At 44.0% G+C, this 24,124-nt stretch overlaps 1 protein-coding gene across 2 annotated transcripts in view; it reads left to right on the top strand.

Moving 5' to 3' along the window:
- The window catches only part of Bmper (BMP binding endothelial regulator), a 254,315-nt gene extending 240,958 nt beyond the window's left edge, over nucleotides 1–13,357 (top strand). For both annotated transcript variants that reach the window (XM_057767220.1, XM_057767219.1), the window contains 2 exons: nucleotides 1,362–1,492; nucleotides 12,013–13,357. In XM_057767220.1, coding sequence (XP_057623203.1) covers nucleotides 1,362–1,492; nucleotides 12,013–12,194 — 313 coding nt within the window. In that variant the 3' untranslated portion in view covers nucleotides 12,195–13,357. The remainder of the gene's footprint in view (nucleotides 1–1,361; nucleotides 1,493–12,012) is intronic.
- The last annotated feature ends 10,767 nt before the right edge of the window (nucleotides 13,358–24,124 follow it).

The raw sequence follows: 24,124 nt of genomic DNA on the forward strand, positions 1-24,124 counted from the left end.
GATTGCTGTAGTCAAGCTGGATTAAAGTATGAAGAAATGCAGCTTTGATCACTATAGAAAGGAGATAGCTTCATTTCTCAGTTGTGGCCTGTGCATCTAATGCAACAGCCATCAGTGATATGCAAAAGGCTCTTCTTGTTTCTGCCCTATGTCTCATCTGTATGTTGACTCTGGATGACCATGGTCCAAGCACTTTTCAGGTTCATATGTATCATTAAAATCTTGATTATTTTTATTCATTCAGCCTTGAAATTGCTTCAGCAAGAAATGAACTTGCTGAACAAAGACCTGAAATAATTAAGATTAGCTTAATTTTATTAATCTTGGAGTTCTCTTACATAAACGTCAACTCAAAATTGTTGACTGGTTCATTTGCCTATAGAGGCAAGGATTTTAGCATGATATAACAAGGAGAGCATGCTCAAAGTCAGGAAGCAGACTTTGATTTGTTCTTTCCCTGCTTATGAGTATGAATTTGAGCACATCTGTTTACTGGAGTAAAACAAACCTTCACTTAGAATGCTGGAGCTCTACTCAGTGGGCCTTGTTTATTATTCTGTGACAGACAATCTGCCAAAGCATTTTGTAATCTGTTATAGTCTATCCTGATGCAAATTCATTATTATGTCTGTCTAGTTGAGATGTTTAAGAGCTTGTTTGCCTTTAAACACATTTCAGCTTTATTGATATCTTGGTCATTCATTTTCACATTTCATCTTCAATCCTCTTCCTTGCTCGACCTAACTAAGCATCACAAATGCTTGCTTTCTTGGGGATGTGTTATCCTGCCTCGTGCCGATGAGACTGGGATGTAAGACCTTGCAAGAGGGAATGCTAAGCCATGGATTTTCATGCTTTTGTCAAATTACTCAGTGTTCTTGGCTTTGTTATAGTAGAACCAACCGTTCTTGCATTATTACAGTGACAAATGGCAGCATGTTGATGATGTCTGTGCCCCACAACCTGCCCTGTCTCTAGGGTAGTCTCTAGGTTCAGTGGCTGTTTACAACTATAGTGATAAAGTCGAATCAGATATTCAGTTGCTCAGTGGCTCCAGCCATATGCCAAGTCCTCAGTCACCAAATACAGGCGGTGGCTACTTCTTTGAACATTGGGAATATTAGAACATTGTTGGCAAGGCAACAAGTTCTTCCGGATAATCCTCTCAAAGAGATGAGTGTTCAGTACCAAAATGTTTATCACCATGATTCACAGTTCAGAGATGTTAAGTACCAAGATTGCCTACTGAATTTTTATACTAATTTTTACATATCTGCCCAACCTGTTTTTACAGCTATTATTTCACGTGTTCGATAATTTGACAAATTAAAGTGATATTTTCTCTCTCTTGTGACCCGTAGGTCTTGTGTGACAGATATGTGTGAATGTCCAGTTCATAAAAACTGCTATTGTGAGTCGTTTCTGGCATACACCCGTGCCTGCCAGAGAGAGGGCATCAAAGTCCACTGGGAGCCTCAGCAGAGCTGTGCAGGTAAGAAAGCCCTGGAAGATCCATCTTACAGGAGGCCACTGCCATGGCCAGGATAACAATGGAAAGGGACAGGTAGAGGCCAGCGTGAACAAGTCACATTCCTCCTTGACCCTAAGGAAAGCCTGTTGGTGATCCAACTGGCTTGCAACTTGATAAAACACAGGAGCTTCCCGTGGGGCAGAGGAGACAGCACTTAAGACAAATGCTTCATGACATGCACATTTTACCAATTTAAGGATTTCCACTGTTGCAAAATCTTCCCGACTTCAAGCGAACAGCTGGATGTGCTTAGGACATGGACAGTCACAATTAGCTTAGATCATGTGTGGAATGAAGGAGCTTCAGGACCATCTCAGTCATCTAAGGTCTTCAGGAGAAATGTGACCAGTTATTATAGATATTTGAATAAACCCCAGGAGAGTGACTCATTCCCTTGGAGAAGACAGATTCCTACAGCAGTGCTCATTAGCTCCTTGTCCCCATTAATTAGCTCATTTGATATATGTAAATATATGTCTCTCTTCATCCGAAAATGCTGCAAAGTGGTTAAGCACTGGGCGTCGTGCTTGATGCTGTGGGCACTTTGATGAGTATAAGTGATGAGTTTCTTGTCATTGAAGTGCAGCTCTCTTGTGCTGAAGAAGACAAAAGCCATAACTTATAATAAACACTTACAAATGATAGTTGAGTGTGAAGAGAGAGACAGACAGCACAGAGCTGTAGAGAGCAAATGGAAAAAGCGTGGATAACTTACTTGGACAGTAAACAGGAAAGCATTCTAATAAAGACAGTGCTTTAGCCTAACACTGAAGGACTGAAGGAGGCCAGACAAGGTCTGTGCACTAGAGACAGGATGAATAGCCACAAAGCAGCAAAAGAAGACAAACAAACCTGCCAACCCAGGATTTCTCACAGTGGGAAGGACTCAGTTCTGAACTGATCTGATGTTCAAAGAGAGGGGAGCACAGATGAGAACGGGTGGGGAGGAGACTGGAATATATAAGTTTTCCAGACCCTGGAACGGAACTGAGCTTTTATTTTAGGGAAAGTGGAAGTGAGTGGGGAGGTGTCTAAGAAAGTTTGTTTTACAAAGTTTAGTGCATAGAACTAGAGTGGAGGGAGCCCATATTTAACACAGGTGGCTGAGGAAGGGCTATTGAATGAGTTGTGGTATAAAACGGATGTTGTCTTGGATTGAGATAATGAAGAGAAGGGGATATTATTGTATTTCACCTTATGAAGGTGTGACTATTAGTGATAAGTATGTGGAGCATCCTAAAGAGTGCCCATTTCACATATGTAGAGTCAGTGACAGTCGGTAGCAATTTAGAGTTGAAGGTGACAAGACTGAATATGTGTCATTTAAGCTCAACTGCTCGGGAACTTTTCAGTGTAAAGGGCCAGATTTGCCAAGAATTAAAAAGCCCTAAAGTTTTGTAATGTCAGGTAGTCATAACAACCTTAACTCTAAGCTTCAGTAAGAAGGCACTTTATGCCATTGCTGGCTTCGGAATGTCTTCATTAGTAAAATATAGGAGAGGCAGACTAGTTCAAAGAATGGCCAAGATTTGCCTTGAGTGTGTGTTTGCAGTGCACAGGCCCCAGGCAGGTGACTTTTCCCTGCAGTACTAGTTGAAGCCATTGAGTTAATTGAATGCTTTGTTAGGCGGTCTTGTTGCAGTAGGGTGACGGATATGCTAGTGATTCAACTCCTGGGTGATACTGATTCAGAAAGAGATCTTGTCTTTTCTCTACCCTTGATATACACTCAGTTTTGCTCTCAACTTTGAAAATCCAAGTGTAACTTTTACATCAGAGTTTCATGTCCACTCTCGGTGCTTCTTTTCTTAGGGATGTATTGGCCCGCTAAGAACAGCTCACATTATAGTATAGCCGAGGCAAATGGGAGGTGATACAAGTGTCTCAATCTAAACTAAGGCTCCTATACTTGGTCAAATATGAGAAAGATACTTGTTTAGGTTTGGGCATTTTTAGCCATGTAGGCATCATTAGTAATCTTGGCCTCCTTCCTTTGACTTTTCCTTCCCTTAAATCTTCCAGGAAAATGAATAAAATAGTTAGAGGCAAGCACCTATCCATCCTTGTGTAACAAAGGGCTCAGCAGGGTTCTATTCATTGTATTAGCTGGTGTGGTGCTTTGGTTTAAATCTTATTATATACAGGGTATATGAACCCTCTCCTCCTGGCCCAGGGCTGTCCTTAGCATCGTTTCAGTGCACACGTTGCTTCTGAGGACGACACTTTTCATGCCAACACTTCTATTTTTAGGGACTGAATCTCTGAATCTCAAATCACTTCAGTGATAGAAAAGGAATATGGTCTCATTGTTAATTCCACAGATTTGAGGAGAAAGACCACTAATCCAGCTTACGGCCAAATTAACTTAAAAAAAAACCCACTAAATCAAAGCAAGTTTTTTTCCCTTTAATTTGTGTTCATGGGCTATCTTTTCCTAAAGGTGGGGCTCAAGAGATCAGCATTAGACACAGATAAGATGAGGGCTTTTATGGTTCAGGAGTAGGGGTGTCCAAAAGGGAATTTGGTGGGCAAATAGGTGGGGTTACAGTAGCAGAACATAAACATAACAAATTGATCATAATAACCTTCTGAAACAAAGACATGGCTGTAGGTACTCATAACAAGTTGGTCATAACAACAGGTAACCATAATAACCTTTGAGACGAAAGGTTACCATTTCCTGGAACAGGTAGTACAGAACCATTTGAAGTTAGTTACAGGTGGGGCAAATCCAAACCCTTGGGAAACAACTTGAATTATAAATAGGAATTAATCTAGCTTGTGTTTACTGTAAGGAGGCTTTCAAGTCTAAGATAGAGGCAGGCTTGCTTGTCACCTGAAAGGTTCCATTTACCTTTCAAAATTAGTGGAGTCATCTCTGTGAAGTGTAACTCCATGAGCAGACAATGCTGCACATGCGCACACACACAGAGGCATGCACACATACCACAGATTTTCACAGATTGTCAGTAGGCCCATTGAAAAATAGACTTACAGGACTTGATGCATCTCTCCTAGAGTTTTACTCAAATCCATCTAGAATACTGAAGACTGGGAAAATCCAGTTTACTTGTTTTCAGCTTCCAGGTTCCCTGACTCATGATAGCACTTAAGGCTACTAAGGCAGAAAAAAGTGTTTTCTCGTGTGAAAAACTTGAGAGCTAAAGAAATAAGAAACAAATGAGGCAAGAAACAGAGTGAACAAGTGACATTGTAAAGGTCCACCTGGATTTTAACACTGTCCCTACTGCTGGCATGCCTCTACCTATGCCAAAAAGGATGGCTGGAATTACAAGTCAGCCTGGGAACTGCTACGAGCTACAGGGCATGCTTACATGTTTAGTAACAACTATTTTTAGATTCTGTTATTTTCTCAGTTTTTCGAGACAGGGTTTCTCTGTGGTTTTGGAGCCTGTCCTGGAACTAGCTCTTGTAGACCAGGCTTGTCTCGAACTCACAGAGATCCACCTGCCTCTGCCTCCCGAGTGCTGGGATTAAAGGCGTGCGCCACCACCGCCCGGCCGATTCTGTTATTTTCTAAGTATTTCCCTGTGCTGAGGGTACTAGAATTTTAGGTTATATTTTATCTTATCTCATGCCCATGAAAAGGACATGGTAACACTATGAACTCCACCATGTTTTATTGATAAAGATATCGAGACTTAGAACAGTTAAAATTTTTATAGAAATTGAAGAAGAAAATGGGATATCTGGGTTTCAAAGTTAAGTGATATCATTGTAAGAACATAGAGGACCAAGAGAATTAAAGCATGAGGGTGAATACAGCTGGCTCTGATTTTATACACACACACACACACACACACACACACACATTTATTGATTCTTTGTGGATTTCACATCATGCATTCCAGTCCCACTTATCCACCCTGTAACCTTGTAAGAAACAAATTTAAAAGAAAATTTAACAGATTTGCCCACCAAACAAAACCAAATTTAAAAGAAAAACCCAAAACCAAGCAAAACAAAGAAACAAAGCAAAACCAAAGATGAAAGAACAGTCTTGTCATGGGAGCTGTAGTGTGGCCATTGAGACACAGTTCACCCTTTAGTCCGTTCGTCTTTCCCTGCAAGTGTCCATTGCCTGGAGTCAGTCATTGGTCTGGCTGGAGAGCTCTGGTTTCTTCTACTCCACCCATAATGGGCTCTCACTGTGGTGCTTCTTGGATATCCTGTTGTTTCCTGTGTCGTGGAGATCCTGCTGTTTTGGATCTGTAGGTTTGTCCCCTTCACCTGCTCCAACAGTTCATAGATTCCGTGGATGTTCGGGTGCGCCACCTCATAGCCCTGGTTCCGGGCCTGGGTGGTAGATAGGGTGGTCAGCTTGCTTGCTTTCCCTCACCATCACTACCTGGAGGAGATCTTCAGCACGACATCAGAATGCTCTTATCCCCTCAGGGCTGACTCACCTGCGGACCCAACAACAGGATCAGCTCTAGTGGGCTGCCCAGGCAGAGTGCCAGCAGGGACTTTATTAGCATTAGTCACTTGATTCCTGCTAGCTGTTTCTTAGGACCCTCTGAGTCCGTAAATGTGTTAGGGTATTGTCTCTTCGATCTGACATTGCCATCCTCAGCAGGCTATCTACCACCTACCTTATGGCAGACAATGGTTGTCACTGTACATGTGCCAGTAGGTTTGCCAGCTGGGAGAGGTGCTGGGAAAGGCAGCTTTACATTCCTTACCACTGTTCCAGTGATTTCTTTTCTTCCTTGTTTGACTCCACAACTCACGGCTGTCTCTGGTTCCTCCCCTACATCCACTCTGCTCTGATGCTAGATCTGGAACGTTTCTGTGGCTGACTGGATGTCTCCTGTGAATTCAAGAGGTGTAGTTGGGTATTGTGACCTTCGGCATCCAGGTGAGAGTGGAGCCAAGAAGCAGCCTAGTTCCAGACATCACAGGGAGTGGCTTATTGAACAGATGGGTAAACTTGCACGTAACACCTTTATGTGTCCTGTAGTTGATGGATGTCCCTGGGGGATACAGGAATACTAAGCCTTGATACGTTGGCAGTTTCCTAATCTGAAGAAAAAAAAAGACTTAACCAAATGAAATCTCACAAACTAAATCATATGTGTACTTTAAAACTGTCTTTTATGAGCTTGAAAAACAAATGGATCCACAGAGGGTAAACAAGGGCTCCAGTCAGTTACCTGCTTTCTAGGATCCTCTGGCCACAGTGCTGAAATGAAGACAGCTCTGATAGTGTCATCCTGCAGGTTGTAAGTCATCAAAGCTTTCTCTTTGCTGGGCGTTGTGTCTTCTCTGGCCCAGGACTGGCTCTCTTCCTCTCTCTATCACCATTCTGCCTTCTCAGCCTACTCACCTCCCAAATCAAGGATCATTCCCTCTTCCCATGCACACCGATTCAACCACTGCTCCCGGGCTGCCTGATCTTGTCCGCACAAATGTCTGATTCTTGTACCTCTCTGCGTGGTAAGCTCTTTCTAATGTTTGTGGTCTCACAAGTCCCTACTGGTTGCTGTTTTGCACTGCTGGTCTTCAAACCCAGGGCCTTGCATGTGCTAAGTACACACTGAACCATGTCGCCAGCCCTCTGCTTGCTTTCTAGTACCTCAGTGGCCTTATTTCTCTAGTGTCCCTCAATCCCCACTTGACTCTCAGTGTTGAGTCAGTATTTTTGGTGTCACTATCCAGGACTGTGCATCTTACATCATATGACGAATCTGCTTGTGACCGTGTCCCCTGTCTCTGTGACTTGATGTCAGAAATGGAATCCAAATCACATCTACTCTCCAAGCTTAAGAGAATACATGTAGTGGACACCCGATAGATGTTTGTTGATTTATTTGAATTGAAATTAAGATGACATTTTATGATACATCTTGTTTGGTCCTTTTACTTTATTCTCTGCGGTCTCCTTTCTACTCTAAGACTGCAAAAGACTTCTGTGCTTGATATGGGAAAGATAAGGGGCATTGATGGAAGGAAGCAGTGGAGCTAGAAAAAAGAATTGGGAATACAGACCAGAAGACATGGAGTAGGTCCTAGCTATAAGGAAGGGAGGCCATGGGAAGAGGAAACTCTTCTGAGAAATGTCCTGCTAAGAGAACTCCAGCAAGAGCTGAAGGGGACAAGGCATTGAGTGGATGAGATCTAAAAGGTAGCAAGGAAGCAGGAGTGTGGAAATGCACTGGACAATGGCCAAAGGGAGCCCATGCTGGAACGGAGTTGACAGGTACCATTAGAATGAAACCATCAAAAGAGGGAATAGATAAACAAACAATGTAGTAGGTGCTTACTGAAGTGTTTGCCTGTACTCGGTCCTGTGTCAGAACTCTGGGCTATAGTGGGTAAGGGCTCTGCCCTCAGGAGCCGAGACCTCAGCAGTTTATGCCTTTCAGCTGTGTGTCATGGTGACTCCTAGAATGGTTGAAATGTATACCTGTGCGGGTTTCGCTGAACACTCAGAACAAATCATGAGACATGTGACTAAGAAGCTGATATGTTTCCAAAGAACTACAAGGGAATCCTATGAACTTCTCTTAGAATCACATCTGCAGAGCTGGGAAGACAGTGCAGCTCACGTTTAAACAAAATACACACACACACACACATACACTCACACAACACACACATACTCACATACACATGCATACATACAATCCTCACACACTCACTCATATTCACATAGTTCCGTACTCAAACACACCCACATACACAAACACATGTTCATGCACACACACACACGCCTATGCACATGCACACACACACACACACACACATACACACCAGACCTGCACTGTTGCTGGACAGTTCAAACAAATGAGCAATTGCAGGGCTGTGAGATGCAGTGACAAGAAGCGCATGGGGGTTTTCAGGAGCTATTTGAAGGAGGTGACATTTGAGTTAAGATAAGAAATTAGATTGGGTGAAAAGTTTGAGCCGATGATAATAGAGTCAGAGCTGTATAACTGGAGAGCAGGGCTAGAACTGGAGTTGGAGATGGAAAGGGGAGAGGACAAGAGAATGTCAGGGGAACAGGGTACCAGGCAATTTTAGTCTTTAGTGCCAACACCAAGCACAGGCATCCAAGAGATAAATGCATCTGTAAGGGGTTGGCGAGGATCAGAGGGGCACAAGGTCATAATCCTAATAGACAAAATGACCGAGTGGGCTCTTGGGGGAATGAAAGCTGCCAGGATGTCAGGAGATATAAGGACTGGTGAAAACTCTAGAATGAACAGCTTCAATAGAGTGGAGGGTGAGGGAGATGGGTCTGTAATGTTAATGAATTACAGAACAGGGAAAAATGACTATAAATTTTTCCGTAAACTTTGCCATTTAACAGGAGGAGAAAAGTAAGTCTGCTAGCACAGGGACGGCTCTGTCAAACAGAGAGGGAGAAGACGAATGTGGAGGCAGACAGATGGCAGAGGGAGCTACGGGAGGGGATAGGCGAGAAACCTACAGTCGACAGGGCTGGGTGCGATGAGAGGCCAGAAGTAGGTGTGTGGAGGAGCTAAGAAGGCTCATGACCCATGCGAGCCAGACACCAAGAGTGGCTCATGCTGTGGACCAGGATGTGTTCCAGTGGAGTGTGAAGAGGACAATGACAGGAAAGCTCCCTTTTAGACCCTACTCTGGTAGCAGTGGCTGTCCATCTCTGCGGTGACGGAAGGCTGAGTGTAAAAGCTGTTTACAGGCAAATCTCCATCCTGATGGCATTGTTAAAATCACCAGTCTGTCTGCGTGGGCAGAAGAGTGTTTATTTTAAATAATTGACATCCTGGTCCCACCTCATCACCTTTAGCGGGTGTAATTGAGTTGATCTGGACTGTGATCCTGGCTCCATAAGCTCTATGATAATTGTCATTTCCAGTTATGACCACCATTGTTTCAGAGAAATGTAATGACATTGATGCAGACCACATGTGGGCTGATCTTCTGCTGGGGTGTTCCCAAATTATTGTGTTGTTTGTTTGTTTCTTTGTTTGTTTGTTGTTGTTGTTGTTTGTTTGTTTGTTTGTTTGTTTGTTTTTTGAGACAGGGTTTCTCTGTAGCTTTTTGGTGCCTGTTCTGGAACTAGCTCTTGTAGACCAGGCTGGCCTCGAACTCACAGAGATCTACCTGCCTCTGCCTCTGCCTCTGCTTCCCAAGTGCTGGGATTAAAGGCTTGCGCCACCACCACCCGGCTTTCCCAAATTATTAAGCATGCGCAATGGATGCAATATTCTGATAATCAGTGGTGAAAGAACTTTGAAAAGTTCAGTGGAAAAGGTATCACAGATGCACAAATCAGTAGGCAGAGAGTGCTGGTCTCCTTACTCCCCAGTTCATCTATTATCTAACATCAGAGCAAAGAAAAAGTGTTTTCCTTTAACAGTCTGGAGGGGTTGTGAAGTTGAGAAAAGGAAGAGAGAGCAGAGGCAGAAAAAAGAAGGGAGAGGAGAGAGAAGAAGAGAGGAAAGGGCTGAGAGAAGGGGGAAAGATGGGGCAAAGGGAAAAGAGAGAGAGAGAGAGAGAGAATGTGTGTGTGTGTGTGTGTGTGTGTATTGGGGGAGAGATGAGGAAACTTAGGATTTGAACTCTTTGGATGGTGGTAAGGTCAGTGTGTTGATGATTGCCATGCTTGATAAGAACACTAAATTATGGTGGATGACTCAGTGTTTTCTGACATCCCAAGAAGCAGAAGTAAATTGTGAAAAGTTTAGCCAATGGAATGTTAAGTTACACCATGGACAGAGGTCATGCCAGGGAGTATAACACTAAAGGATAGAATAGCAGCAGCTTTCTTATTCCCTGTATAATTTTGCGTCTAGGCACACTCAAATCAATGGGAGTGTGTTTAAGAGACAAGTTTAGAGGTTCTGGATATGCTATAAAGAAATAGAGAAGCATAGTACCCTGCTCTAAGAACAGATAAGCTCTTACCTCCTCTGGCCCAATAAAGCCAGTGAGGAATTAACTCTTGAAACCTGGGGACAGAGAGAGTCCTGTAATGAAGACTTTCTGAAAGGAGAGATGGCCTATGGCGACCAACTGCAGATCAATATGAAGGGTTGAAGCACCAGCCCCATTCTCTATTCCCTTCAATCTCACGGTGGTGGTAACCATGCACAGAAAGTACCTGTGGCCTCCCTGCCCCATTCTCTATTCCCTTCAATCTCATGGTGGTGGTAATCATGCATAGAAAGAAGCTGTGGCCTCCCATAGAGGACAGAGCACAGCACAGAAAAAATGAGGAATGGTAGAGAGGATTCATAGGGACAAACATAAATGGCCACTTGCCAGCCTCCTTCATTTGTTGAGCAAGTATTTATCGATAGCCTTTATAGCTAACATGCTCTGTATCCCCCCAAATGAGCTAGTTTCTCAAGCTATAGTGATAGGCCAGGCAGAAAGTTCTGTTCTCAGCAAGCTTACATTACATTACACTAGACCATTCAGGTCAAAGTAGGTGTGAGGAAGAAGGGAAGAGAAGACCGTGTAAAAGTGTAGAGAATATGCTCTTTTAGGTAGGAAGTCACAGTCGAGGAGACACCTCAGAAAGCTAAGAGGCTGAGCCAGACTTGGTAGTCAGCAAAGCTTCAGTGTAGTGTAACAACTAGTAACAGCCACTAGTAACTCATCCTCTGACCCGAATCAAACAGATGACAAGTGCTGGATAATTGTTCATATTTAATAATTTTTAGTTTGGTCATATGGACCCATAAGAGACTAGATACTAAGTAAACACGCCATGGTTTGATAGGGACCCATGAAAAAACAAATTTGAAGTCAAATGTTAGTGTGTGACACTAGATGTTCATGTGTGTGGTTGCACATGTGTGTGTGCGTGTGTGAAGGACAGAGGTCAATGCTGTGTTTTTCTATGTGGCTAGCTGTATCACCTACACTGGCTGGTGAGAAAGCTCCAAAGATCTGCCTGGCTTCTCCCCTAGTGCTATGGTTACTTACATGAGCTCCTACAGCCAGCTTTGGGGTGCTGGGAACATTCACTGAAGCTCTCATGTCTGTACAGCAATCCCTTGACCCATGGGAACCAGCTCACCTGCCCCAGAGTAAAATATTCTGTAGTTGGTAACATTCAAATGATTCCTAAACCTGTTTCAAACAGCTCATATGGAAGCACGTGTGGGAAACAATTGATCACTCTTGACCGGCCATGTCTTTGCTTGCTTGGTTTTAACTAGAACCGTGGGCATTCTTGTTACTTATATATAGTTCACTATTAGTTAAAAATGGGCAAAAGCCAATACTTATGGTAATTTTAAATATATCATTCAAAAGACTCAAGGTAAGGTCTGTAAAAATAAATGGTTCTGAAGAGTATGGTCATAGGAATGCTGCCTGTTCCCTATCCCCTCACTGCTATGTAAATCTACACTTTGACTGTGGCAGAGTCTATATGTTGCCTAGAGCCCACAAGACTTGTCTCAAGAAGAGTGAGCTAGCATGACCTTTTATTCACCACAACCTTGTTCCCTCTTTTTTAGCTACTCAGTGCAAACACGGTGCTGTGTATGATACCTGTGGCCCAGGCTGTGTGAAGACCTGTGACAACTGGAATGAGATTGGCCCATGCAATAAGCCATGCATCGCAGGTTGCCATTGCCCAGCAAACTTGGTCCTTCATAAGGGAAGATGCATCAAGCCAGTCCTCTGTCCCCAGCGATGACCTTTGTTCCAGTCCATAAGACTTTGAAATCTAGTGTCTTTGACACTGACGTGGAAGAGCCAATGAAGGACTGTAGTGTTTGTGTGCTTGATTCCGCAAATACACAGAGTATATATGTGTGTAAATATATATAGATATATAGATATATTCAAAACATTTCATCCTTTATATAAACTATAGGTGGATTATTATATGTATATTTTTTGCTATAAGACATGTATTATTTCTAGAATCTTAATATCTAAGCCATTGGATGCATCATATAAATATACAGGTGCTTTTAATTTAATAAGGTGGCATGCAGACCTATCAGGTGTCTTTAACATTGCAATCATGTCATTCTGAGGACATTTCCTGAGAGCCCTCATGCTGCTTGCATTAATTTAAGAACTGAGTCAGGATTTTTGAGTGGGATGTTTTTTGAAGAAGGATACATTGTCTAGGGGCATTTCATGTTTCCAAAGACTAGATTGTATGTCAAAGAAAAACAATTGGGGACAAGCCCTAATGAGTGCAAACCCAGGGGGAGGCTCTCAGACCTCATTGGGTCATAGCTGGACATTACTTCCAAAACTGGAGAGTTGCCAAGAAATATGTATTTTTTCTCACTAGGGTATTGCCAAAAATCCAATTTATTTCTTTTCATTTCTGCATATCCCATGAGTCTCCTCATTATTTATGTGTGTGTGATGGATGTGGCCATTGGTATGTCATGCACTGAAGTCCAAGGGTGTCCGGATGACATTTTGTTGAGCATGAGGAGATAGTTGGAAAAATCATTGCGCAATGCATAAGGAAGTAGTCATTTCTCTGAAACTGAGCAATTTAGGATGGCAAATCCATTCAATAGCCAGAGGCAATCTCTATTTTGTCACCATCGCACATACAGAGTGACAGCCTTGGTTGTTCTGCACCACCGCTATCCACTGTCACTTGTGGATAGTCATGGGTTGCAGGTCTGGGGCAAGAAAGAGGGATTTTTCTGGCCACTTGTTGAAGCATCATTCCAAAAGAGAATTGTTTCTATATTTGCTCTAATTTACTGATGTTACTAATAGTTATTGGTTCTTGTTTTCTGCTGAATGTGAAAAATGTCAAAACCAAAAACCAAAAATCACCAAACCCACCGATGTCAAAAAGTAAAACGTTCTGCATTGTAGTCAATAAAGGGCTTAAGATTTAAGCAAATGCATTTTTCCGTCCTGATGTCCTGTGTTGTGTTTTGTAAATTAGCTAAATTAACTCTGGTTATTTCATTTAAATAATTTTACTTAGATATCACTTATATGGCCTACATTAGCTTTCTTTTAAAACAAAGCACATTTTGAATAGATAATAGAACATACTGAAAATTTGTTAAAGCACTCTCCTTGTATATCAAAGGCATATATGTCGATCTTACATATATTGCTGCCACTTGAGGTATTAATTTGCATCTCCCCCCCCCCCGGACTACTTCTTGTGTGTGAATCTGTGCACAGTTAATACTCAGTGTCATGGTGACTGATGGCACCAGAGCATCTGGCCCTATCGCTGCTGGCTATTGTACTCTGTTACTGACCTGCCCACAGCCCCTACTGTATGCAGCCTGACTCGGTCCAGGACTTAATGCAGTGAAGCACTCTAATGTGTGTGGGGTTTGTTATCTGTGGCCTGGGAAACGCTGTTTTGGCCCTAGGCTGCATTGTGTTGTGAGCAGGGTGGAGATTCACAGAGTCGAACATTCCTACCTCTTTGGCCAACCTTGTCACTAAGGACCAAAAACCCGTAAACAGTAATCTGGGGTACTGAAGTTTTCAAACATTTCAGACAACGTATATTGTACTTTCTGACATGGAGGATGAAGTGAGTTCTCCTGCTGGAAACAGAGCGGCTTCCTTCAGGTTGAGGTTTAGCCCTTTTCTAGGTCACCCTGGGTTTTTCCTTCATGAAAGAGGGTTGTGGAAAAAAAAGGGTACACAAGGGAAAACTGGGGGCAGTTATTTAGTGCTCGTGATTCATTCCCTGACTGAGTAACTTACCCACCAAGGCTAACCGACCTCTTTCCCAACACTCTAATCATGGCCAGCTGTGGTAGATGAATGAGGAAGGTTCTTTAATACGGACCAACTTCATCATTTTGGGTGGTTTGACGAGATGTTTGTGTGACATATCCAGGGATGAGTTTAACTCCTGTACAATTTAAAAAATTAATCTAAGAAGACAGTGGCATCTGATAGCAAAAAGGATTTTTCAATAGGCTTATGAATCAGACACCTGGCTAATGGGAGAAGCTGAACTTGGGAGAGTTAGTTATATCTGCATACCCCAGTTTAGCCATCACTAAAGCTTACCAAGTACTCACTAACAGAAGGCCTGCTTTATTTAGATGGATATTCTCAAACCCAAATGCCAAAGTTTGATGGTGTAAAATAGAAGTCTTGCTTCCTTCTCGAGTTCGCCATCTAGTGGGCAGGGAGAGCAGGCCCACGGTAAGGAAAGAGGTTAAGCATGGGTCAAAACTGCTCCATCCTGGCTTGCAGAATTCTTTATTGTGCTATTAGCTGAGTCTGATGGAAACCCAGCACCTGTTGGTAAAGTTCAAACACAGCTCTGATTCTGGTTGGGGCTTAGGCTGTATTTTTCTTCTTTCTGTGAAGACGATTGAACATTCCTCAATAAATGTCTGGACTAAGAAGGAAAGGAGCTCTTTAACATGACTGATGGTGATTCTTACCAAAAACAGCAGCATGCTGGGAATCCCCACCTCTTCAGGTTCAAGGCCCCTCCCTGTCCTAACTTAATGCTAAAAACTCCTCCCAGCACACATAGGAAAGACACAGTGGTTGGTACCTCCCCACCCCCACCGACCTTGAGTAGGAATACACCACTCTGACAGGAAACACTTATGAAATACTTCAGACACACAGAAGGGATCAACAATCACGCTCCAAACATCCGTGAATACATTACTGTAATTAACTGGCAGGGTCAGTAAAGTTTTCTTGAATAAATAAATAAAACCTGATGGGTACCAGCCCCGTGCTGGCGACAGCTCTGTGTGGAATCCGTTGAGTTTGTGCTTTGTGGAACTCCCATCCTCGCTCATGTTCGCCCGGATCTGAGAGGCAAGAGCTCTGGGAAGCACTTAGCGTGGAAGGAACCGCCTTGGGGGACAAGCACCAGGACATTTTAATTAACAGTCTCCTCCCAAAGTAACTCTCGGAAGCAAACAAAAGCAGATTCTGATTCTAAAGCCTTCCACGCAAACCTTGTGGGGAATCTAAGATTTCAGTTCTGAGAAAAGGACAACCTTCAGCTGGCTGAGAGGAGTGGCTGGAAGAGACACCATTGCTGGTCATGACGCTGTCCCTGACCTCGGCCCTGCAGACGTATATCTCTGTGAGTTTAACCACAGCTAAATGACACAAACACACACGAGAGCCATCCTCTTGGTGGGTTCCTCTCGTGTTACTTTGGGCAAGCTAAATTTGAAAGGTGAATGAGCGGGAGATGGAAGGGGAGTTAGACAGATAGGGAGAATGTTCCAGACAGATAGAAAGAAGTTATTGAGACAGCAAGCAGCTTTGAACCTCCCGTGGCTGTGCCACAAACAGAGTCACAAAGAGAAGAGTGCACAGGTGTGTGGAGGTATGGCAGAGAAGGTATCAGGCAGCTGGAACTAGAAGGGCACCCCAGTCATCCTAAGTGTCCTGAGAGAAAACTCTAAGGCGGGACTAAGTAGCCAAACTCTCTATGTTATGGTACAGAGAACCACAGTCCTGTGTGTCGTGGATAAGCAGTCAGGATTATTTGCAGCTGCAATGAACATCTTTGGACTTCTCAGGTCTTTTCAGCTGCCTGAGACTTGAAGGAGTGACCTGCCGTTCTCTTGCTGGGCCTGCACAGTACAGACCTGAGGTGGAACTCTGCAAGCAAAGAGGAAGCATGCCTGGGCCTTGGTCTCGGGGAGACTGCTGATAGTGCAGTAGAAGTGGGGTTCAGTCCAAAAGAACTCATTATCTTCTTTCTGGACTTTCTCTGGGCCCCAGAACTGGTAGGAAGGAGGCAGAGGACCAACTGATTGGTGACTAGGAAAGTCTCTGGCTTGAGGGAGTGAGTGGAGGAGGTGCCATTTTATCAGGGAAGCAATAGAAAATTGATAGTCATTTCCTCCCCTGTCCCTCCTTCCTTCCTTTCTTTCTTCCTTCCTTTCTTTTTTTCTGAAACAAAGTTTTTCTGTTTTTCTGGCCTTGGCCATTCTGGAATTTGCTCTGTAAACCAGGCTGGCCTTGAACTCGTAGATATCTGCCTGCCTCTGGCTCCTGAATTTCTATTATCAATCAGAAGGTTCCAATAGGTGATGGCCAGTGTAATTAAATGGTCATCGTGTATATTAAGATGGAGATGATGTTTTTCTGTAAGCAATACACTCATGGAAAGATGGCTATGGAAAACAGAGGAACTCACAGTTGCTGCTCACCTGCCCCACCCTCCCAAGCTTTTGGTGCCCTGGGGCCTAAGGCCTAGAGGTGGGGCGAGACTGTCCAGCTGGGAGACCAGTCACTCACCTCTTCATTGAATCCGTGCAGGTGGGGTCTGTCACTCACACACTTTTCTAAAGGGAATTCTCCACTCATTATGTATTCTGATTCTGTAACTTGAAAACAGTCCGACCAGGGAAACTTTCTACTAATCCTTTTTGTTCCCTTCACTTGTTCTCAGTGGTGAATGCCTGAGAAAAGGAAACGGGAGTTGGAAGGAAAAGGAAGGAGTGGGTGACAGGTTTCTCCACAGCATCTGTCACCACAACACACCCTAAACTTCAGGGGAAGCTTGGGATGGACCTGGGATCATCCAGCCAAGCATCTCCCTTCTGTTGAGGGGATGATATTTGAGGATGTAGTTCAGTAGAGCCCTTCAGCCTCAGCAATTCATCTACACAGCTGTCCCGAGTCCCTCACTTTCTGAACTATGATGGGGAGGGTCTTCACAACGGCTTGGGAGTAGCTGGGCATCCCACAGAGGGTCCTTGCAGGTGAATATAGAGTGCAGACAGGGCCTGGCTTGCCCTTTGAAATCCCAGTACCTTGTCTTTGTTTTTCCTAAGTTTGATTTGAATGACCAGGTTCTTTAGGTTAGAAAATAAAGGTAGGTGTGTGTGTGTGTGTGTGTGTGTGTGTGTGTGAGAGAGAGAGAGAGAGAGAGAGAGAGAGAGAGAGAGAGACTCTGGAGAAACTTGGTGTCAGCCTGGGGACACAGCTCCTGTTCTGCAGGCTCCAGAGATCACCAGGAATCCATAACATCTCCCTTTAGTTTGAGAATAACAAAGACAGCAAAAGATGGAAGATTTTCTTTTTTACTTCAGAATTTTCATGAAATTATGTTTCTTTCCTTTTAGTTTTCTTTGTGAAGAACTATACAAGTCTCAGGGAATAATATGGTGCAACCCATTTTTACTTTTGATCTTAAAACAGATGATAATGAAATAATTCACAAATTTGAGGAATTTTACCTTCTCTTAGATTTCAATTCTTATTTAGCCTCATTTCTGGAAAGTAGATTTTGTTATTTCCAATTGTTTCTAAGTGCATGTACTTTCATTGCAATTTTCCAAAGCAGAAATTGTTTTGTTTTGTTTTGTTTTTAAATTGGATTCAAGACTTATCATTTGTGTGACCAGTTTATTTGAATTATCTTTTATTTCAGGACAAGTATATTGAAATGTTCCTCTAACGAATATATATGCATGTTTTTGTTATTTAGAAAAAGCGAGATAAAGATGAGAGAAAGATACCATGTGACGGAACTCAGGTGGAGGGCTTTTTTTTTTTTTTTTTTTTTAATTCGGAGAAGTGAATGGGAAAGGGGGAAGGGGAAACCTGTCTCTGGGGATAGAAGAGGAGAGAGGAGAAAGGGAGAAAGAGGGAGAGAGGGAAGGAGGAAGGGAGGGAAGAAGAGAGGAAATGGGAGAGGGGGAGGGAGAAAGAGGGAGAGAGAGCCAGAGGAGGACAGCGCCCTTTTATAAGGGAGCACAGGAGATGCTCTTAGTGTCTGCAGCTGAGGACGTGGCCTGTCAGAAGCCCAACAGGCCAGTACAGATGCCTGAATGCTGATACTCCTCCTTTTTATTTATTATAAAAAGGCAAGGAGTTAGAAATGGGTAGCAGGTGAGGCGGGGGATGAGGAAGATGTATTCTCAAGTCTACTTCCTGCTGACTGGGAAGCGTAGGTGCTGGCCACATCCTGGAGTAGTTGACTGTTTCACTTCACTGTCCAGGCTCTGTAGAACCGTCAGGTGCCACTTAGACCTGGCAAAATGCTGTTCGAGGTAGATCCAAGTCGATTCCCTAGGGCTTACAGCACCTGATCCTTTCCCATCACCACAGCGTCACCAGGACATGTTTGATAGTCTTGGGCCTCCAGCTTGTGGCCTATAGCTGGTCATCCTGCAACAATAGCTGATTAGGAGGGGTCAGCAGGTCTCCAAAAATCATCCCAATGGGAGCAAGGAGGTATAGACCATGGCGCAGCTCCCATGAGCAAGGCAGAGAAGTGAGACCCAACAGTCTACAATTACTAGTGTCCCAGGAATCAGAGAGGGTAAATTTCCAGAGAGGCATAGGCAATTCAGTGGGTTGTCACACAAAGGGCGGGGAACCAAGGGCTCTGAGTCTGAGAGATACAGTCACCTGGCAACCAAGATTTTGAGAAAAGCCAGAAGGTAAGGAGAAAACAGGGGCTCAAGAAAGGGAGCCTCACTTTCAGGGGAATGCTCAGAGGCGAGTAGCCCCAGTTAACAATATTGAATGGAAGGCAAAGTCACCAGTAAACAGAAAAGCAGATTTTTTTGCAGATGAAAAAGAGCAGATCTGTTGAGGGTGGAGCAGGTGGGCAGGGCCCCAGCGTGAAGTGGGTACCTTTGGGTGAGCTCTGCCACTGAGCAAACATGCCTCATGCAACAGAGATCAGGATGTCTGGCAGGATGTTGCTAACTAAGGTCCTGTAAAATATCAGGATATAGAATTCCAGGAAGCAGATTTTTGGTAGGCTTATTCCCATGAATGAGGCAGAATGAGATCCAATGGCTTTTTAATCAAGCAAGTATCAGGAAAAAGGCATAAACTGCCCAGTGATCTGTCAATCAAGGGGCAGGAGCTGAAGGACTCAAGGGTCCAAGAAATGAAACTGGCACAGGCTGCCCAGGGGGTACTCACGCAAAGGGTGGGGGCCGACGGCTCTGAGCCTGAAGGAGCTGTGGTTGTCTGGTACTGGGGCTTATAATGAAGCCCAATAATGAAGCCCAAATGAAAGAAACCACGCTCAAGAGACAGACAAGTCTTCACTCGTGAAATAGCCAAAGGTGGGGAAAGGGAAGTGGCTCACCAATCATGATAGACGAAGGGACCCAGTGATCCAGAGAAGTGAGGCTGTCGAACGTGGACCGTGTTCTAGGATGCTGGTGTGCCTTAAACTGCCTGTGGACAGGAAATAAATGCCAGAAGAGCCTTTCCCGGCCAGGGAACCAGTGTTGTAATTTAGAAAAAGCAGTGTGCGAGAAAAAGACGCCATGCAACAGAGCTCAGGGGGAGGGTTTTGTTATTGGAGGAACGTGAAGGAGGAAAGGGAGAAGGGGAGAGTGGAGACCGGCCTCTAAGGATAGAAGAGCAGAGAGGGAGAGAGACAGACAGACAGACACAGAGAAAAAGGGAGGGATGGGAGGTGGGCAGGGCCCTTTTAAAAGGGAACCCAATGAATGTGCACAGGTGGTGCTCTTAGTGGCTACAGCTGAGGAAGTAAACCCCGAGGTCAGGCCAGTACAGATGCTTGAATACTAACACATTACCTCTCCCACATAATACAGCATTTATCATTTTTATATCTGTCAAGCATGCAACATCATCCATTCATTTCTGCTCTTCCATACAGAATACCATGATAGGTTTTTACTATGATATGAAGCTGGACAGGAGCCTGGGTGCCCAAGCAGCTGAGATGCACTGATACAGCCACACAAATGTCCTGTGTCGGCCTGAGAGGGGCTATGACAGACATGGCTTTATCTACGTCACCATCAAGCCACGGGAAGGCAATGAAATGTAGTTCTGAGACTCTGATCCCCCGTCGTACATGGTCTGATCCATATCATGCCTTTTATGACTCATGTGAGCAGGGTCCCAAAGTCTAAGACATAGTCTCTGCCCTCCATCAAAGCAGCACACTAGCCTGCTGGGGAGTAAGGTGCCCTTCTAGCTGGTTTGGCCTTCTTACTAAAGTGATGGAACAAATATTGGAAATGTGCGGGCCAAGTTTGACTAGATGTCTGGCTCCTGGGCACTGAGCAGGTGGGCAGGTCATTGTCATCGGTGTGCACATGCATGCAATGGAGTTACTACTGGATATCTCGGAATCTTACGGGGTTGGCCTTACTCTGAGTAGAAAGTGAGCCCCCCATAGAGACAGACTTCCCTCACAGACAAGAGGATCTTAGTGTTTCCAGAAGAGACCAGCAAGTAGAATACAACGTCCGGGGTCAACACTAATTCTGTCACTGGAAGAAACAGTCCCAGCGCAGCTAGAGAGCTTCTCACAAAGGTAGAAGAATTTTTTTTACTTTGTTTTGTTTTGGTTTTTTTTTTTTTTTTTTTTTGAGAGTCCTGGAACTCATTCTGTAGATCAGGCTGGCCCTGAACTCACAGAGATCCTCCTGCCTCTGCCTTCTGAATGCTGGGATTAAAGGCCTGCGCCGCCACTGCCCAGATAGGAGTGTTTTTCACGTCAGCTGTTAGATTGTGCTTCCTGCCTCTCAGTGCCCTTAGACCTCCACATGCGGCCTTTCCTTTGCTATTCCTCTCCCCGGAAGGAGTCTCCAGCATTTTCTTCCATCCCCTACTGCGCCATTTCCAAGCTGCTCTCCCTCTTGGCAGCAAATTAGTTTTCAGTTCTTTTCTGACATTTTGTTTAAAACATCGTTTTGTTAAAATACACCCTCTTCTTCAAGAGCCATTTGTTGGCAATCTATTTGAGGTCTTAGGAGGTCTCTACATTATCAGAATAAAGTACCATGATTTTTGCTTTCTTGTGTCTTCAACATTTAACATCTTTAACCAGTGCTTCAGTTTAATCTGGGCATTTAGATGATATATACAGGAAAGGGAACTATTAAGAGGTCTGGTAAACCTGTAGTAGCTCCCAGCAATGCAGACTTCGTATGTGTACTACCCCATGGACCAGCATTGATGGCAGGATCTGCTTGCTGTGGACCCTTTGAGACTCATCCGACAGTCAAAACTCCACCCTGAGGAGAAAGGTCTAGAATTCACAGGAAAAAAAAGTATTATTCAGCTCTGCCTTCTCTTGCTTCTGACCCACATCCCATTTTTCATGTCACATGACCTCAGTTTTTCCCTGCAGGAAAATGAGTGAATATTAAAAGCTTCTCCTGATGATGTTCCCGGATGAGAGGTCAGAGATAGGTCACCAAAGGGCACCATGGTGACATCCATTGTGCTGTGCATTTTAAGATATAACGGTAGGAAATAGTTTTCCAGGCCGGGGAGAATACAGGCCATAGTTTGGGTCTTGAATGGCCCTGAAGGCCTCAATTTGTGAAAATATCAGTCTCTCAAGTGGGGGTGATCATATTGGAGGTGATGAAATGTTTAAGTGGTAGGGACTAGTGGGAGATCTGACATCTTTTTTTTTATGTTATAATCCTAGAAAAAAGTTTATTTTACATGGTCATTTAAAAAAAAACAATAACAAGCATCTCTTTTTGATACTCCTATCAAAATGATGGAATAACCTCTAGTGACTGGTAACATCTACAAGCCAAATAACAAAGAGAGAAGGAAAACCGAAGCAAAGAGAAACAGTGAGAAAGTCATATACAGGAGAAGCAAAGAGAAAAAAGGAGACAAAAAGACAAAGAAAGGAGAGCGGGGAGACAGAGAGAGAAAAACAGAGGGAGGGAAGGAAGGACAGAGAAAGGGAGGGATAAAGAGAAAGAAAGAAAAAGAAAGAAAGAAAGAGAGAGAGAGAGAGAGAGAGAGAGAAAGAGAAAAGAGTGAGAGAGAAAGAAAGAGTGAGAGAAAGGGAGGGAAGAGGGAGGAAGGAAAGAAGAAAGAAAGAAAGAAAGAAAGAAAGAAAGAAAGAAAGAGGAAAAGAGAATATGAAATAGAAAAAGAGGCCTGAAAATAATTGGGAAGAGAGCTTCAGTGGAGTGTGTGTATGAGGGGGGGGGGGGAGAACACAGAGTGGAAGGTCAAAGAAGCCGCAGGGTAAGTAATGAGAGCTTCATTAGAACCACAGCAAATGCCAGAGACCCAGAGATCTGACATCTTTGTGACTTTGTGGAGGGTGGAACCCCAGAGCCTTTCTCTTTTCCTTTCTGAACCCACAGTTAGCTGCTATATCCTCTGCCAGGAGACCGATTTCCATCAGACTCAAAACAACAGAGCTTGGAGGCTCCAGCCTCCTAAATGACAGACCCAAATAAGTATCTTCCTTTAAAGCTGATTATTTGAAATATTTTATCATGGTCACAGTAAGGTAGTGATATATAGGAAGTATTTGCCCTTCCAAGGTAAGGTGGTGCATCCTGATACTTCTACATTTCAGCTACTGTTGGTGTTCTGTGGTGTGCAGACTGTGAAGACACTCGCCAGTCCCATAAAGGGCCCTTTGCTCCTGTCAAGATCTGCATAGGAGAGAGCCCATTCTGTGTGCCTTCCTGTGCTTTGCTGGGTACTTGACTACAGGAGGACCTGACTTAGCGGTTCCCTCACCACCATCCATTCTGCATCAATAATGCCATTTTGAAAAGCAAAACAAAATGAAGCACATACACACACGTATGACAGCAAATTCACTACTCCACCAGGGGTTCTTTGGATAGAATTTTATGTTCCATTTGACCTTTTGTTTGAGACACAGAAATTCATGAGCGTAAGAATGTAGTGAAATAACTCAAGCTGCTTGTCAAATTGCAGAGTGGAAACCTCAGCTTACTACAAATTGGTCTAATTATGCCTTATTAAAATTGGTACCCCAGGGTGAATTTTTATCCTTTGCACAAAGGATGGTATTTCAGATTTCTGCATACAATGCAGGCGAATCTAATGCTTTTATGGGTGAATTTTCCTAATGGGGATAGCAAAGTATGCCTGAAGCATGGGGATGCAAAACAGCTCGTGATTGAAGTTTTTATTTGAGCAGATTAAATAGAAATGAAAACAAAAGCCTCGTCCTGCCCCGGCAGTGCCTTGACAGTCAGGGCTCAGGCTAGGACAGGATCGGGGACTGTAAGTAGAGCTGTGAAAGCTCGGGGGACCACAGTGCTCATTCTCTGTTGCCTTTATCCTCCCAACAGCATCTCAGTTCACTTTTCAGTCTCCTTCTCTGACAGCTCTGAGGGGATCTTAGCCGATGGGAAAGGCTTCCAGCAGATTTGTCTTCTATATGTGTACGGTGGCCATGCTGACCTTACGCCAGCTTTCATGCTGATACGACTATGCTCTGCTGTGAGAACACAAAGCCATTGGAGCTAGAACACCGTGAGGAGAGAGAAACACGTCACCGTGAAGCAGAGAGCACTGATCCCTTCCACTGCTGGTGTATTGCGTTCCTCTCCTTTTGTGGTGCAGGAAGGATCACCTGTGAAGGGAGTGGGAGATGGAGAGGCCACCTTGTTGCTGGAGCCAGTGAGAGTAGGGTCCCAACCATTTGCCAATAAAGGGACCTTTGAAGATGAGTAGCCTGTTCTACACACTGGTTCTGAACCACAGACACAGGTATATCTGACAACCTCTTTGCCACCTGGAAATGTGTGTGTGTGTGTTTGTATATGTGTGTTTGTGTCTTTGGGGGGGGGTGGGTTGAATCACAAGGTCCCACATGTGTTAGGCCAGCACTGTACCACTGGGCATGCATCAGCTAATGAACATCTCAGA

The sequence above is a fragment of the Chionomys nivalis genome, chromosome 4, assembly GCF_950005125.1.
Source record: "Chionomys nivalis chromosome 4, mChiNiv1.1, whole genome shotgun sequence".
NCBI lineage: Eukaryota > Metazoa > Chordata > Mammalia > Rodentia > Cricetidae > Chionomys > Chionomys nivalis.